Source organism: Halichoeres trimaculatus, unplaced genomic scaffold (assembly GCF_033239565.1).
Source record: "Halichoeres trimaculatus isolate MK-OKI-2021-1 unplaced genomic scaffold, fHalTri1.1 fHalTri1_scaffold_11, whole genome shotgun sequence".
Taxonomy (NCBI): Eukaryota; Metazoa; Chordata; class Actinopteri; order Labriformes; family Labridae; genus Halichoeres; species Halichoeres trimaculatus.
Genome location: NW_027437189.1, coordinates 35,838,198 through 35,855,939, shown reverse-complemented (window position 1 = coordinate 35,855,939; position 17,742 = coordinate 35,838,198). Strand labels below are relative to the sequence as shown.

The following is a 17,742-nucleotide window of genomic DNA, read 5'->3' as shown; positions in this document are numbered from 1 at the left end:
TCCTCCTCTTCGTCCTCTTCTTCGTCCTCTTCCTCCTCCTCTTCATCCTCTTCATCATCGTCCTCCTCGGAGCGGACTTCTATCACCACTGTCGTCGGGGAGCCTTTACTGGACTCTCTGTCCTCCTCTTCCTCCTCCACCAGCACCTCACCTTCCTCCTCCCCCTGCCGCTCATCCTCCTCCTCCTCCTCCTCCCTTTCCCCCTCCTGCTCGTCATCCTCCTCCTCTTCCTCTGTCATGGGGGTGCTGACCTTCTCCTCTCGTATTGAATCCTCGGCTTCGGAACCCTGAGTGTGTGGACTTAAAGTGTAGAGAGTGTCCACCTCTTGATGGACCTCCCTCTCATCTCTCTCTTCTTCTTCTTCAACTTCTTGCTCCTCCTGCTCATCCTCTTCCTCCTCCTCTTCATCTTCCGGCTCGTCCCTCTGGCTCTGTTTCTCTGTCAGTTCTTTGGCCTGGTGCTTGTAGTCTCCGCTGGAGTACTGGTGATCTGAGTTTTCCTGGCTCATCATCTGTCGCTCTTCCAGCATGATCCCTCTCTGTTCTCGCTGCTCTTCTTCCACTTTTTCTTCTTCTTCTTCTTCTTCCTCAGCTGCTTCCTCCTCCTCCTCCTCTTCATCCTCTGCCTCTTTCAGCTCTGTAACCTCTCTCTCTTCTTCAGCCTGTGGCGGCTGGTTCTCCATCACCTGCTGGTCTACAACCACCTCCTCCACCTCCCTGGTTTCCTCGTCCTCCTGATGAAGATCTTGGGCCAGGATCACCGGCTTCTCTTCCTCGCTCTGTTTTTCTCCCTCAGCTTTGTTCTCTGTCATGTTCTCATTTTCTGACGGCATGCTCTCACTCTTCTCGTCTTGAATTGGAGAACAGGTCCCGGTTTCTGTGTGCTCTGGGTTGTCTGTGGTCCCCTGTGAGGAGTCTGCTGTGGAAACAAAGAACAGAAGGATGTTGTTGATGCTAATGTTCGCTTTTGAGAAGCCACAGCTGCACGCAGCCTGAAGTTTCTGATTCTATCAGAGTGAATCCCTCTTCATAGGTTGATTTCTCAAATTAATGTCTTCACAGTTTGCAAAAAATTAATCCTCAACAACACTTTTCAGTTGTTTACAGAGCAGTGGTGCAAGTTAGTGCTTGTTTAACTTTTCTGGACCACAGTCATCTTTCTCTAAACAACATGAGACGACATGAGATAGACAAGAGACAGACATAAAACAGAAAAACGTGAGACTACATGAGACAATATGAAAGAGCCATGAGACAACATGTGGCAGAGAGACATTTGAGGACAATATGAGAGAGAGGCAACATGAGACAGAGAGACATTAGACGACATAAGACAACACGAGACATTACCCAACATAAGACAACATGAGACGGAGATGCATTAGACAACATGAGACAACATGAGACAGAGAGGCATTAGACAATATAAGATGACATAAGACAGAGAGACATTAGACAACATGAGACAACATGAGACCGAGAGGCATGAGACAACATTAGACAACATGAGACAACATTAGACAGAGAGGCATGAGACAACATTAGACAACATGAGACAGAAAGACTTGAGACTATATGAGAGAGAGGCATGAGACAATTTGAGACAGTATGAAATAGAAGTATGATAAAACATTAGACAGACAGACATTAGACAACATGATAGGGAGGCATGAGACAACATGAGGCATCTTAGGTCAACATGAGACAACATATGACTTATGACAACTTATGACAGTACAAGACAATCTGTGGCAACTTTAGACAACTGTATGAGACATGGGACAGCATGAGACAACATGAGACAACATGAGACAACATGAGACAACATGAGACAACATGAGGCAACATGAGACAACATGAGACAACATGAGACAACATGAGGATTTTGAGGATCAGCGGTGCTGTCTGAGGCAGGAGGCTGCAGGTGTGTGATGTCACCTTTATGTAACAGCTCCAAAAACAGTACAGCACAGAGGAAAAAAAAGATGATTATTTTCTGCTCCACCAACCTCCTAAACTGAGCTGGAACTGGAGTCTCTGAAAGTAAGCCATCCAGACCAGCTGCACTGTTCTCATCGGTCAGCTTCTTCAATATCTTAGCCAGCCCTGTGTGTCACATTTAGCTGGGCTCTGAATGAGAAACTGCAGATAGTCACTTGTCAGTGTATGTTTGTGTCAGTTTTTGGTTGGAATATCACATGTGGCTTCAGTTCTATTGGCTGGAAGAATCCAGATGGAAGTCTTAATTTAGGATCCATCAGGCCAAAACCTGGGACCTGAATCATTTGATGGATAAAAAAATTGTTAAAGGAGAGCATAAAGAACATTTTGCTGCTGAGATCTGAGCTCTACTAATACAGGACTGGAGAGGAGTGTATCTGACCCATGAGGATAAGGAGTGGACAGAAAATGAAGCTTTTCTCTAAGTTTGTAGATCGTAGCTGCAGAGCTGCCTGAACATCTGACCTCCTTCACTGCAAAGATCTTTTCATTCCACAGTTCTAGTTTCACTCACTTTCAGTCTGCTCCACCTGTCCTCTCGTTTTGTTTTTCTTCTTCTCCTTCATGTCTCCGTCTTCATCCTCCTCCTCTTTCTGCTCCTCCTCTGCTGCATCACTCTCTGCATTGAGGCCTTCATCTGCAGCCTGCTTCCCTGGTTGGTTTCTCCTTTTGGGAGCAGTCTGGTTCTCCTCGGCCTCCGCCTCCTCGAGCTTTCTTTTCTTCACAAGAGGGCATCCTAGAGCACTGTGGAGAGCAGGAAAAGAGCAGGAGGAGTGTTGGTGTTAATGCACAGACACCCAAACAAGCTAACATGAAGCAGCTAATCCTCAGCTCCAGACGTTTACCTTCTGTGCCGCGAGTAACGTCCACTCACATGACCTTTGCCGTCACATCCAGGGGTGGGGCAGCTGCTGCTGACACACAGCACCACAGAATGAGGTCCTCACTCCAATAAAACACACTTTATGCACATTTTAAACAAACACTTAAAAAAAACACACTTCAAACACACTTTAGACGAACAAACTTTGAACAAAGTTGAAACAAACACTACAAAAACACTTTAAACAAACACACTTTTAAAACACTTTAAACAAATAACTTTGAAACACACTTTAAACACACCTTGACAAACACACTTAAATCGAACACACCTTAAACAAGCACGCTTCGAACAAAGTCAAAACATACTTAAACCAAACACATTCAACCTAACATACTCAATCAAGCACACTTTAAACACATTTCTAACACACTTTAAACACACTTTAAACACACTTAAAACACACTTCAAACACACTTTCAAACAAACACACTTGAAAACAGTTTAAACGAACACACGTTAAACAAGCACGCTTCTAACAAAGTCAAAACATACTTTAACCAAACACATTCAACCTAACATACTCAACCAAACACACTTTAAACACACTTAAAACACACTTTAGACACACTTCAAACACACTTTCAAACAAACACACTTAAAAAACACTTTAGACAAACACTACAAAAACACTTTAAATAAACACACTTTTGAACAAATAAACTTGAAACACACTTTCAACACACTTTGACAAACACACTTAAAACAAACACACCATAAACAAGCACACTTTGAAAAAAGTTTATACACACTCGAACCTAACACACTTAACCAAACACACTCAAACAAACACACTCCAACCAAACACACTTAACCAAACACACTCAAACAAACACACCTCAACCAATTCACTCAAACAAACACACCTCAACCAAACACACGTACCCAAACACACTCAAACAAACACACCTCAACCAAACACACTCAAACAAACACACCTCAACCAAACACACTCAAACAAACACACTCCAACCAAACACACTTAACCAAACACACTCAAACAAACACACTCCAACCAAACACACTTAACCAAACACACTCAAACAAACACACCTCAACCAATTCACTCAAACAAACACACCTCAACCAAACACACGTACCCAAACACACTCAAACAAACACACCTCAACCAAACACACTCAAACAAACACACCTCAACCAAACACACTCAAACAAACACACTCCAACCAAACACACTCAAACAAACACACCTCAACCAAACACACTCAAACAAACACACTCAAACAAACACACTCAAACAAACACACCTCAACCAAACACACTTAAAAACACACTTTAAAAAACCTTTATAACCACACTTTATACACACTTTAAACAAATTACTTTTAAACAAACAAGTTTTAACCAAAATCACTTTTATAAAACACACATCAAACAAGCACACTTTGAACCACGTTTTTAAAACACTTCAACCAAACACACCTCAAGCAAACACACTTTAAACACACTTTAAACACACTTTAAACACACTATAAAGGAACACATGTGAAACACACCTTAAACAAGCACACTTTCAACACACTTTTAACACACTAAAAACACACTTTAAACAAACACTTTAAACAAACACACTATAAACAAACACACTATAAACAAACACACTTTAAACAAACACACTTTGAACAAAGTTTAAACACACTTCAACCAAACACACTTTAATCAAACACACTTTAATCAAACACACTTTACCAAACCCACTCTAAAAATACTTGAAACAAACACACTTTTAAAATACTTTAAACAAATAAACTAGAAAAACACTTTAAACACACTTTAAACACACTTAAAACACACTTCAAACACACTTTCAAACACACTTTCAAACACACTTCAAACACACTTTCAAACAAACACACTTGAAAACAGTTTAAACGAACACACGTTAAACAAGCACGCTTCGAACAAAGTCAAAACATACTTTAACCAAACACATTCAACCTAACATACTCAACCAAACACACTTTAAACACACTTTAAACACACTTTAGACACACTTCAAACACACTTTCAAACAAACACACTCAAAACACACTTTAAACGAACACACTTTAAACAAACACACTTTAAACAAACACACTTAAAATACACTTTAAACGAACACACTTCAATCAAACACACTATACCAAACCCACTCTAAAAACACTTGAAACAAACACACTTTTAAAATACTTTAAACAAATAAACTAGAAAAACACTTTAAACACACTTTAAACACACTTAAAACACACTTCAAACACACTTTCAAACACACTTTCAAACACACTTCAAACACACTTTCAAACAAACACACTTGAAAACAGTTTAAACGAACACACGTTAAACAAGCACGCTTCGAACAAAGTCAAAACATACTTTAACCAAACACATTCAACCTAACATACTCAACCAAACACACTTTAAACACACTTTAAACACACTTTAGACACACTTCAAACACACTTTCAAACAAACACACTCAAAACACACTTTAAACGAACACACTTTAAACAAACACACTTTAAACAAACACACTTAAAATACACTTTAAACGAACACACTTCAATCAAACACACTATACCAAACCCACTCTAAAAACACTTGAAACAAACACACTTTTAAAATACTTTAAACAAATAAACTAGAAACACACTTTAAACAAACACACCTTAAACAAGCACACTTTGAACAAAGTTAAAACACACTTTAACCAAACACAATATAAACAAACACTTCACACATTTTAAACATACACTTGAAACACACTTGAAACACACTTTTAACACACTTTGACAAACACACTTTAAACAAACACACCTTAAACAAGCACACTTTGAACAAAGTGAAAACACACTTTAAGCTAATACTTTAAATACACTTTAAACTTAAACTTCAAACGTACTTTAAACAAACACACTTAAAACAAACACACCTCAAACAAGCACTCTTTGCACAAAGTTTAAACACACTTCAACCAAACACACTTCAACCAAACACACTTCAACCAAACACACTTCAACCAAACACACTTCGACCAAACACACTTTAAACATACTTTTAACACACTTTAAACAAACACACATGAAACACACCTTAAACAAGCAAACTTTAAAGAAATACTTTAAACACACTGTTAAACACACTTTCAAACAAACACATTTTGAACAAACACATGTGAAACACACCTTAAACAAGCATACTTGAACAAAGTTTAAACACACTTCAACCACACACTTTAATCACACTCTTAACACACTTTATACACATTTTAAACATACACTTTAAACACACTTTACATTTTTTCTCAGTTGCTTTGATTTGATTTCTCGAATCATCCTCGCCATTTGAAAAACAGGAAGTGCATTTCTTGAAACAGTTTGTACAAATAGCCAAACACCAAGGAGTACCTGCTTAAGCCAGTCTCTTTCTCAAAATCCTTAGTTCATCCCTCAAAAGTAAATTTCTGTGTCAGTGAACGTGTCAGTGCATCAGAATGAAGAGTCCATGTGTCAGTGTGTTTGGACAGGACAGTCAAAGTGCTGAGTCATGTTGTCAGTATAACAGTGTGCTCTGGAAGGACGTTAAGATGTAAACTATGCCTAAAGCTTTGATGACAGTTATTGAAAATTGTAAGTTAGATCTTAGTGTGTGTAGTAAATTGATCACAAGAGACTGGACAAAATTCATATTTTTTCTTTCAGTTTGTACTGTACTTTGTTGACTGACCTCATCATTGATACAGGAAGGAGAAAAAGGTGCTGCATAGCACAAAGAAAAAACAAAAGTAGAAATATGAACATAGAACAGTCTCTTTAGGGAAAACTGTTCATGTAGTGCTGTGGGGATTACAGGTCAGTGCAGTCTTCCTACACCTCCTTATTTTCCTGTATGCTGGGTCACAAATTATCATCCACATCACAACAAAGATCTTCTCTGTCAAAAAATAAGTCTGAATGAATGAGAACACAGCTGTTCTCCCAACTTTTGGTTGCATCCTTGACATTGTGAACATGGTCCATAAGTCTGATAGATCTGTATTGTCCTTTACAGGAAATGTGTTTCCACTGTCTGTACAGAGGAACGTACACATACAGACTTACCAAGTGATGGGTTATGAGATGAACCTTTGAGCTGTTTCAGTGAACAGATTGATCATTGGTTGATCTGATGGTTGATCTGATACATTTCAGTTTGTTAGAGAAAGTCAAGATTGGCCTGGGAGCAATTTACCAATCCAGACAGATTTAGAAATAAAAGTCTAATAGAATTATGTGGAAAGATGCTCGACATTTTATAACTTGTTCAACCTTTTTGTATGTAAAGACTTATGTGATGAACTCATGACTAAATGTTGTGAGGGGAGACTGTTCAACAGAGACCCATGATAATCCATTTTGATCAACATGACAAAAGCAGTTGATAATGTAGGAAACAGCAGAGAATTGTACAGAATCATTTGCATGAATGTACCAAAACATTTGCAACTTGTTGAAAGAACTGAGAAACTGCTTTTTTGATGTGAAGATTGAACAAGTAGTTTTGAGGATTTTCATTCTGATCCGAGAAATGAACCAAAGCAGTTGAGAAAAACTTTAAACAAACACACTTTAAAAACACTTTAAACAAACATGCTTCAAACACTCTAAACAAACACACTTGATCAGACTTTAACCCCATGTTCAACACATTTCTCCAGCTGTGGAGGTTCAGGTTGACTCACTTTAAATCCTGCTTCATGTCTAGTCCTGCAAGTTCTGAGGTGGCTGTGAAAAAAAGAGCAGGTTCATCATTAGATGCAGAGATGAAGGCCTCATCTGAGCACGGCCTGAGGTCATTAACTGAACACACGCCTCAGCCAAATATCTCAGAATCTAAGAATATCTAACGGATGGTTTTACCCAGAGTTCTCTAAACAGTGTGACCCACATCAGCTGAAAACCTTTCTGGATATTAATCTCTGAAATGGAAAGGAAAACTCCAACACCGCAAGCACAGGTGTCTGGAGGTAATTTACCAACGCAACAGAGTTGGTACCAGACAAGTTCCCGTGGCTGAACCTGGAGGAATGTTTCATGTACAGAGGGAGAAAAGGAGACAGCCTCCAGATGCATCAGTTAGCCTGAGAGCTTCCCATCATTTTCTGAGGTGTTGAATGAGCTGTTATTAAGCCTGTGTGTTGGGAATTGATATCTCACTCTCTGTATCAATCAATGAGCTGATCTATCTTTAGACATTTATGCCTTAGATAGTTTAAGATGTTAATGTAAATATTCTCCTTTTACCAAACTCTCAAACCCACTGGAGCATCATGCAAACGGCAGCAGATGCAAATTATGACTGGTCACTGACTTTTTGCAACACCGGCAACTTTTTTTTTTCTAGAGGAAACACAGCGTGTATGCGTGTGCATGCACCAATACTTTTTTCGTTGGTGTTCTTCACAGATACATGGATTACAGAATTCAGAATATTTACAGACATAGATTTTCTGCAATGATCCAATTTCATTTTCACCTGTGACTTAATCCAGCAATATATCAGCAAAGTTTAAGCAGTTACTGCTCATTCACTCATTCATATGATGCTGAACAATCAAAAATGAGCTCCAGTTGTTTCTCTGATTGAAGGAGTTTTTAAAAACATGTTTTCCTTCAGTGCTGATCAGAGTGACGGGATGAAGTAATGTTTGAACATGACGTGTGATACTTTAATAATCTCTGCAGAGGAAACATCACAGACTGAGCAGCACCATGACAGCACTCTGACATCAACATCTCCTCAAATCAGTCTGAATATCTGCTACTGACAACGTCATAAAACAGACCTCTTTAAAGAGGAATTCATCCTCTAAGTAGGTTTTCAGGAGAGTACTTTTTACTTTTACTGAAGTAACTGAGTACAATTTACTTTTAATTGAGTACAATTGAAGTAATGTAACAGTACTTGTACTTGAGTACAAATTTCTAGAACTCTTTCCACCTCTGCTGTTTACAGACAGTAAGTGGGTCTATATGAACTGAGCAGGAGTGTGTATGATTTCTGCAACACTGACAGAAATGGAAAGTCAGCATGGCGGAGGATGGGGTGAGGATGGGGGAGAAAGGGGACAAAACAGGGGAAGAGGAAGATGAGGCAGAGCACAGGGGTAGATTCCTGATGAAGTCAGGGTTTCCAGCTGTGGACCATGTGGTCAGTCAGGACGTCACAGTGGCCTGGAGAAGAGGTGAGTGTGTGATGGACAGTCACTCAGCACTAAACAATCTGCTGTCACCGACAGGAAGCTCACGGAGGAACAAGGACTGTTCACGTTTCACACTCAGACTGCAGCACGGTCACTGTGTGGAAATGTTACAGTAAAGACCTGCCAGTATATCTCATGTTTACTGCACATCACACACAGGATAGTAAGACAGCCTCACAGGGCTGAAGAGGATCCTTTCTACTCCACAACAAGAGGAAACCATCTGTGCCACAGTGACTGTTAGCACCATGGGGCTGGTTTTCAGCTCATGTCACCAAGCTCTGACTGTTTTAACATTTGTGTGACAATGAAAACATGACTGAGCCATGTGACTCTCCTGTTCATGAGCAGTGGAGTCAGGATGTTCATCACCGTGACTCCTTGACTGACATGAAGACTTGCTCTAAGAGGAATAAACCATACAATTTGAGAAAGTGACACTCTTTGGCAGGTTATCAATCAGGTGCTGCAGTCTGTACTGACAGTTTTCAGAAATGCACAGAGAGGAACTGAAAGTCTAATAAGATCATCTCTAGTGGAAATAAGACATAACCTGAGCTTAGGTTTCAGTTTTTACAGAGTCCAACGCTCTGCTGGGTGTCATGATATAAAGCACATGAGTTAATATCCATATGCCCTCTAGATATGAGTCAGAGTCCTGCAGGGAGTGAGCAGAGACATCCCTTTGGAGGATTCTTTGGGCTTAAGGGGGTAAAATTAAGCTTTGCCCTTCTACCAAACACTGTGACCCCTAGCTGACCTCACTGTGCTGACTTTGGAGAATAGATGTTTGTCACTCTACTTAAGCCCTGTACACTGCAAAAAAAATTAAATCTTATCAAGTGTTTTTGTCTCATTTTAAGTAAAAATTATTTTATTATGTTTGTTACAAGCTACATTCAACTGATCAATCCAAAAAATGTCTTTTTTCAAGTTGTTTAAACACACAAATGAGGTCTGAATTGCTTGAAAAAGTAATTGGCTGGAAATTTTAATTGAAAGGAGTATAATGTCTTTGTATGAGTGACTTTTGCCTTGTTCCATTGGCAGATTTTTAACTTGTTACAGCAATCCAGACCTCATTTTTTCTTTGAATAACTTGAATCAAGACATTTTTCTGGGCTTGTCAGGTAAATGTGGCACAGATTAAGTCTAAAAATGTATTTTCTGCTGAAAATAAGACAACATCACTTAATAAGATTTCAGTTCTTAGCAGTGTATGAGGATCACTCCACATGCAAAAGCCCCTCATCAGGTCAGGATTCAGCTGATGAGGGGCTTGAACATCAAACAGCAGTGTTTCATATTCTCCCAGGTAAAGGTGTGGGGTGTGTTTTCATTTTGAAAGGGTGAACTTCTCTCCACCTCATCTCTCAGCTGAAGAAAAGAACTCTGCTCATGGGAACACTGTTCAGAGATCAGGAGATGGACAGCGTGCTTCAGCAGCCCGCTGACTTCAGTAACTACCTGACGTCTAGATGAGCAAAAAACATTTCATCTCCTTAAAACCTTCAGTTTGATGCATCAAAGAAATGTTGGAGCTGATTTACCGTCATGACTCAACTCTGCTTCATTCTGCTGGAAGAAAAAAAAACTGTCTGTGGAATTGATCTAAGTATCTAGAGCTTTTTGGGAAAAAAGCCTAAAAACAGATGAGTGAATCAGTCAGACGTAATCAAAGTCCACAGACCTGTTCGCTTTGAAAACTCTGACTAACACTGTGTGAGGTTCAGGGTCGGCTCATTTCTGCCCCAAAGTGAGTTCCAAAAATACACGACAGAAAGGTCACACACACCAGCATCACTTTGAATCAGATCTGAAGTGTGTGTGTGTGTGTGTGTGTGTGTGTGTGTGTGTGTGTGTGTGTGTGTGTGTGTGTGTGTGTGTGTGTGTGTGTGTGTGTGTGTGTGTGTGTGTGTGTGTGTGTGTGTGTGTTTGCTGACCTCTGTTGGCTTTAGAGCGGGTTCTTGTTCGTGTCTCTGTTGTGTCTTGGCTCATCTAAGAAACACAGGGACATGAGTATCATCAGAGAGATAGATAGATAGATAGATAGATAGATAGATAGATAGATAGATAGATAGATAGATAGATAGATAGATAGATAGATAGATAGATAGATAGATAGATAGAGAGATAGATAGATAGATAGATAGATAGATAGATAGATAGATAGATAGATAGATAGATAGATACTTTGATGCTGTGGCTCTTCCTCTCTCGTTGTTTGGCTCTCTTTCCCCTGTTCCACTGGTGTCTCAGTGTCTGACCTCTGAACTCATTTTCTAGATGAAACAAAGAGAAAAACAAAAGTTAGGTTTACACGGAGGCTTCTTCTGTGAGCCTCTCATTCATAAAGAGTGGAAACACTGCAGTCACTCCAGTTTCTGTTTGAAATCAGGCTCATCAGATGTTACAGGCACAGAAAACCTGCAGATGTTTGATAACACTCTGCATTTCAGGAGTAAATATTGATGCATGTCAGATTTAGAGTTCTGCTGGGTCATAGTGGATCAATAAAAACACAAAGTCTACGACTCAAAACTTGTCATTATAAATGTATAAGGTTTGAGTTCTAGAGAGGAGCTCTCAGTTTGTTGTGGTTTGTCGGCCCCTGTGGACAAAGTTTGACCTCTAGTGTCTGCAAACTTTGGGGCTAAACAAAGAAAAGAAACATGACCCATCTGTTAAATATATGAATGTAGAAAGTTTCACACTTGAAAATAAGTGATTACAAAAACAAACTGCAGCCGGCGTGTGCTAGTAGAGAAATGAGCAGTAAATATGGCAATTTTTGGTCTGAAATTGACTTTTTATTTAAACGAGTGTGTGTTTGTGGTTTTAAGTGATCTGCACCCAGCCTCTGGTGGACACAGGAGGAATTGTATTGGCTTCATATTCTTAGACTGGAGATAACCGCCTGAATCATCACACGGGATGCAGCAACTGTGGTATTGTTTTGCAATGAATCATGGTAAATCACATTCATTTGGCTGAGTTACTCTCACATTTACTATAGGAATATCTGACATGGAGAAATGTGACTCAAATATTGAAGCCGTGTTCTTTGCCTTTCATGAATTGCCATGTCTCATGTGCTGTACTGAACCATACAGAATCATAATGTGCCATTCTCCATCAAAGCAAACCGTTTCCTCACCCCCTGAGACCCAGAAGAAAAAATACATGATTTTTCTGCATTACGTAGTTGTCTTATTTAAAAACATGCTGCAATAATATTTCTCCATAAACATATTTTTGTTATAATTTTTTAAATTGGATATTCTATGCAGGGGACAGTGGGACTCATACTGAAAAATGGACTTTCTTCTGTCATTTGTTCTAGTTTTAAAGGAGGAACCAGGAGGTTTTTTTGTGATTAAAACAAAACATAAATCATTTTTAAAAGTTAGCTTGTTACAGTTGTAGCTGTTCGCCCTCCCCTTTTCCAGGTGTATACATGTCATTTAATCTGGAAAAAAACAAAGACATTAAAAACTTAAATCTTAACTTCAATTGAGCTATGAGCTATGTATGAATGTGTATGTGCGTATGTATATGTATTTATGTGTGTGTGTGTGTGTGTGTGTGTGTGTGTGTGTGTGTGTGTGTGTGTGTGTGTGTGTGTGTGTGTGTGTGTGTGTGTGTGTGTGTGTGTGTGTGTGTGTGTGTGCTGATGGGTTCTTGACGGTCAATTCTGCCACCTAAAGTTCCCTGCAATTTACATAAAAAAAACAGATCTCGGTCCCATGTCCGCTTTGAAGGACGCTGGGGAAAAAAACGTTTTAATCAAGTAAAAAAATAAAGTATGACATCAAAACGTCTCAGAATACAGCTAAAAACACTTTGGTTTAAGGGGAACAACCAATATTTATCTTTAAAAGCATTTGCATAAATCTGATAACTTTCTTTCGGGTCGGTTGGGTGGCCGTTTGTAAAAGACAGATCTTGTATTCCATTGGATAAACTCTGACAAATCAGATATCACTGGAAAGCCCAGGATGTCCCCTACAGAGCACAGCAGGTTTGAGCCTAGCAGACTGTTTTTTTTTTTTTTTTTTTTAATTTTTTTTTGTTTGTTTTTTTTTTGTTGAAGCTTTGAAAGTGATGTTCTCTGCAGAGGACAAAATGCACTGTTGGGATTCAGGAGGATAAATAAACTTCATTTTTCTTTAAATGAGGCAGAAACCCAAGTCTCTACCTGGGTCTAACATAAAAAAAACACTATAAAAGTGTCAGTATGAAGTTTTAAATCTATCGTAGAGCAAGTACATTTCTGATCAAATGTGAGGACACAAAGTGCTGGATGAGAGTGATGAACAGCTGATGAGATTCCTCCGGGCTGCTGGGTACGGAGGTATGTGTACGTGACAGTTTGACAGCAGAGGGAGCAGCCGCTGACACTTTGGACCAACAAACGCTTTAGACCGACTCTGCTCCAACCATAGAGGACCGACAGCTACCTAAAATCAACTCAACTTTGCAAAGCACAAACGTTTGACTCAAATACGGAAAACAGGAGGATCATTTTCAGATAGCTGTGAGTCGGTGACAGGAGAGATGTAGGCCGGGCTGCTACCAGGACGAGGCCTTTCTCCTCTCTGAAAACTGGCACAGTGACAAAACAACAAACATACAAAGGCCAGCGGCGGAGGAGCCTCACAGTTACAGTCACAAACAGACTGAGGAGCACTCAGCTGTTCATGTGAGGGCAGGAAACCGCTGCTGGGACTAAAACAGGCTTTATAAACTGACTGTACACTCACTCACACCGAGCAGGAATTATTCTCCGCGGAGGAAGAAGAAAAAAAAACACCGACAGAAATCCCGCTGACATCCGCGGAACAACAACCCACACCCCGCCTCATCCCGTCCTCCAGCCTTCAGGCAGACCCACCGAAAAGCCCGAAGAAGAGGGTCCAGAAAATACCGAGAGAGAAGTGAGCGTCCTGCTCTTTGTCACGGAGACATAAAGCCTTACCTTCCGCTCAGACTACTGCCCTCCCCTCCCCCTCCGATCCGACATCTCCGGGCTGAAAGGTTCACTTTAACCCCCTGCAGCGACCCGATCCAGGGATACACGACCGGAACCAGGCAGGAGTGGGCTGAGTAGGTCCGACAGAAACCTTAGATGGAGTCCAGCACCCACAGAGCCCGCTCAGCACCTCGGACAGAGCCAGCCGAATCTTCAGCACCATGGACAGAAGCCCCGCTGCACCGCCTCCTGCAGGACACCAGAGGAGCTGCAGCCGGCCGGGGTGGATGGAGCTGGATACCCCACGGCAGCTCTGCCCGGTCCGTGGGCTGCTGCCGCTGCTGTTGGAGGCGGATCCGGTGTCAGGATTCAAAGAGCCGCCTCCAGCAGCTGGTGGATGGAAGGGGACAGAGGAGGGTAGAGAGGGAGGAGGAGAGCAGCTCCGACAAACTCTCAGTAACTTCAAACGAGCAAAAGGAGCCGCATGTCCTGGAAACAAAAAGAACATCAACATGAATTCATAAGCAGTGAAAGTTTTACACACGGAGACTGGACACAAGGATAAAAGGAAAACACGCCAACACAGTGGAAGGTTCACTTTATTTCATGTCTTTAGACTGAGTTCATCTCAAAAATAAACTCAGCAGCCAATCAGAGAGCTCAACTTTGATCATGTGACCAAAAATTCGCCAATAGAAACAGGAGACAGTTCTTCAGTCTAAAAATAAGAACAAATAGAGAAAACAGGACAGGAAATACTTACGGAACATAGAAACATTACCCAACAGCTTCTCTAATAACGACAGTGAATGGAGAAAGACTTATAAATTATTTCTTGTACTGTGTTAAGTCGGCTCTCAACACCACCAAGGCCTAATACTGCAGCGTTTACAGTAAGACTGGTGACTCACCAGTCTTACTGGTTCAGGTACAGGGGCGGACTGGCCATCTGGACGTTCTGGAGAAGTCCAGAACGGCCGGTGCTGCCGGTCTGCTGACGGCCGGTTCGACTGGTGACAGCCGAACCGAACAGCACCCCCCACGACAGCGGCGGCCGTCGTCGGGCAGAACCGGCCGTTCATACACTAGGCTTGTAGTTCTCAAGACTGGTCTTGGTCTCGAGACCGGTCTTGATGGGTCTCGGACTAACATGTCGGTCTTGGAGGGATTAGAAGCGAACGATATGTCCAGGCACAGTGCTGGCTTTGTACAGCACAACTTTCTACAATGGCTTTTACTATTTTTACGCGCCCTTTGAGTATTTTGTGACAAACGTCTGCGCTCATCCTGTTTGTGACTGCGGAGAAGCAGACGGGACGCAGATGGGCGATCCACATCAATTTAACTGGAGAGAGACAGAGACGCGTTGCATGCTTGGGGAGTTGTTTGACTCTTACCTGAGGAAAGTTAAGTCCCATTTTGCATTGTAACTCCCTCTAATCCACGAGTTGAACCCTCTGTTCAGCATAAATCTATCTTTTGATGAGCGAAGCAACATAACGTACCTGCAGATTTGCAGATTTACAGATTTGCGCTGACGTGCAGGGGTGTGTCCAGATATTTTCGAATGGGGTGCCCCGACCAGGGCACTCGCTATGTATGTATTAAAAATACAGGATTGAAAGGATACAGCTTTAACCAATTACATAAATAATTAATTAAATAAATAAATGACAATAATAATAATAATAATAATAATAATAATAATAATAATAATAATAATAATAATAATAAACACAACAATAATAATAATAATAACTATCATTGAAACAAAATAAAAAATTAAAGGGACTGTGAGGACTTTACAAATAACCTCGAAATAGTTTCTGTTCTATGCCCGATTGTAATACACAACTTAAAATAAGACTATCAGCTTCAACATAGCTTATTTCCAAATGCTATTTCTCAGCTTCCCCATTTGGTCGGACAGGACTGGATTGATTTACAGAATGCCGAAATCTTTATGACAACACCACGCCAGCTGGCAGAGTTCAGTAGAGAGAAGAGAGATCTATTTTTTCCTCTGCTCAAAACAATTTCTGTGATTTATTTTGTAGTGATGGTGGACATATTGTATTTGATTGTTGTATTGTTGTTTATCTGTGTGTCTTGTCTGGACTACTGAGTTCCTGCCTGCAAACCAAATTTACCGCAAGGTATAAATAAAGAAACCTTTGACCTTTGACACTGGAACCTAACTATCAGACAGAAAAAGGACAGAAAGGCAGAAGAAAGAGAAACAGGAGAGAGAAAGAGTGTCAGCTCAAACACTGGCTAAACTTTGTGCTAATGTTGACTCCAACCCAAAGTCAGCAGTTATTCTGCAGTGGTCTGTTCAAACTTGAGAGTCTATCAATAAAATGAAGAGTGAGGTTATGTTAGCTCTGCTTGGTGAGGTTGGAGTTGGTAGATGAGCTCTGGTAGGACAGAACCAGGATTCACAAACGTTACACGTTACAGACACGTCTCAGAGCACCGGGCTGTGAGTAGAGCTAAATATAGCCAGCTACTAAACTATGCGACAAACTGACAAAGTTAGCTTGTTGTTACGTTTCAAACTGTAGCTCTACCTAACTGTTGATAAATATCTTTACCTTGTTAAATATGTAGAATATGATTATTTTAAACAGAAAATGGGCATTTTTGGGTGGTGTCAGTGCACAGCTTCCTGTCTCACTCCATCTGCTTTTTGTTAAATTAACACATCACTGCTCCAGCATCTGGCAAATATAGAATTGTTAAGTATATGCCTCCTGCCTGAACTGGGCCATACCACGACGGACACATTAATTCACAGTTCACACACAAGACATGCACCGTCTCTGTACTGAAATAATACAATTTCATATTTGTACCATGCAGCTGAACCCCAGGGTGGTGCTTTTGCTCTTCAACTCATGCAGATTATGGTGTAATATTAAGTCCAACTCTAGACTTTTTTCTTCTTTTTTTATGGTCTTGGTTTGACTGAGTCTTGGTCTTGTCTTGGTCTCGTTACCTTCTGGTCTTGGTAGTGTCTTGGTCTCTGCTAAGGCGGTCTTGACTACAAGTCAACGATGGGGGGGGGTTTCATGTCAGTGTATGAACGGCCGGTGAGGACGCGTTAAAGTCCAGGGCTGTTTTTCAGTCCCAGTCCGCCACTGCTGGTGAGATATGATACAGGAAGGATATGGAATACCGAGAATGTTAAGAGTCAAAAACTGTTTTCACAAGGATACAACCTAAACAATATTAGATATCATATGAGTTTACTTTTTTCAGGACAACCTCGTCTTCCATCATAATGTAACGACTGTGTTGTGATTGATCCAACAAGTGTATAGGTGCCAGACTAAAACATCTGTTTTCAGTGATCAAGAGAAGAAAAAAGTATGATTTCCAGCCTTATTGATAAGTGTGTGTGTGTGTGTGTGTGTATATATATATATATATATATATATATATATATATATATATATATATATATATATATATATATATATATATTGTAACAATATGAAAACCTAATATGAAAACCTTGAGTATAACGTAACATAAGGAATAAAATAAATAAATATATGTACACTTTTTGATTCGATTAATGAAACATAGATTAATGATGCTACTTTACTGAAATGTCTGATGAAAGATAAAGTATAACTGGAAAAG

At 40.3% G+C, this 17,742-nt stretch overlaps 1 protein-coding gene across 7 annotated transcripts in view; it reads right to left on the bottom strand.

Annotated features, from left to right (window-relative positions):
* Nucleotides 1-14,649, bottom strand: part of LOC141799154 (myelin transcription factor 1-like) — a 28,528-nt gene extending 13,879 nt beyond the window's left edge. The window contains exons 1-7 of one of the 7 annotated variants that reach the window (XM_074681289.1): nucleotides 14,101-14,649; nucleotides 11,316-11,404; nucleotides 11,066-11,120; nucleotides 7,602-7,644; nucleotides 2,847-2,912; nucleotides 2,516-2,745; nucleotides 1-919 (exon numbers count right to left, since the gene is read on the bottom strand). The exon at nucleotides 1-919 is cut by the window's left edge and continues 236 nt beyond it. In XM_074681289.1, the coding sequence (XP_074537390.1) occupies nucleotides 1-919; nucleotides 2,516-2,745; nucleotides 2,847-2,912; nucleotides 7,602-7,644; nucleotides 11,066-11,120 (1,313 nt within the window). In that variant the 5' untranslated portion in view covers nucleotides 11,316-11,404; nucleotides 14,101-14,649. Of the gene's footprint in view, nucleotides 920-2,515; nucleotides 2,746-2,846; nucleotides 2,913-7,601; nucleotides 7,645-11,065; nucleotides 11,121-11,315; nucleotides 11,405-13,885; nucleotides 13,911-14,016; nucleotides 14,054-14,100 lie in introns of those variants that run through there. The other 6 variants (XM_074681288.1, XM_074681290.1, XM_074681284.1 and 3 more) reach the window with 6 other exon arrangements.
* Between the last annotated feature and the right edge of the window lie 3,093 nt (nucleotides 14,650-17,742).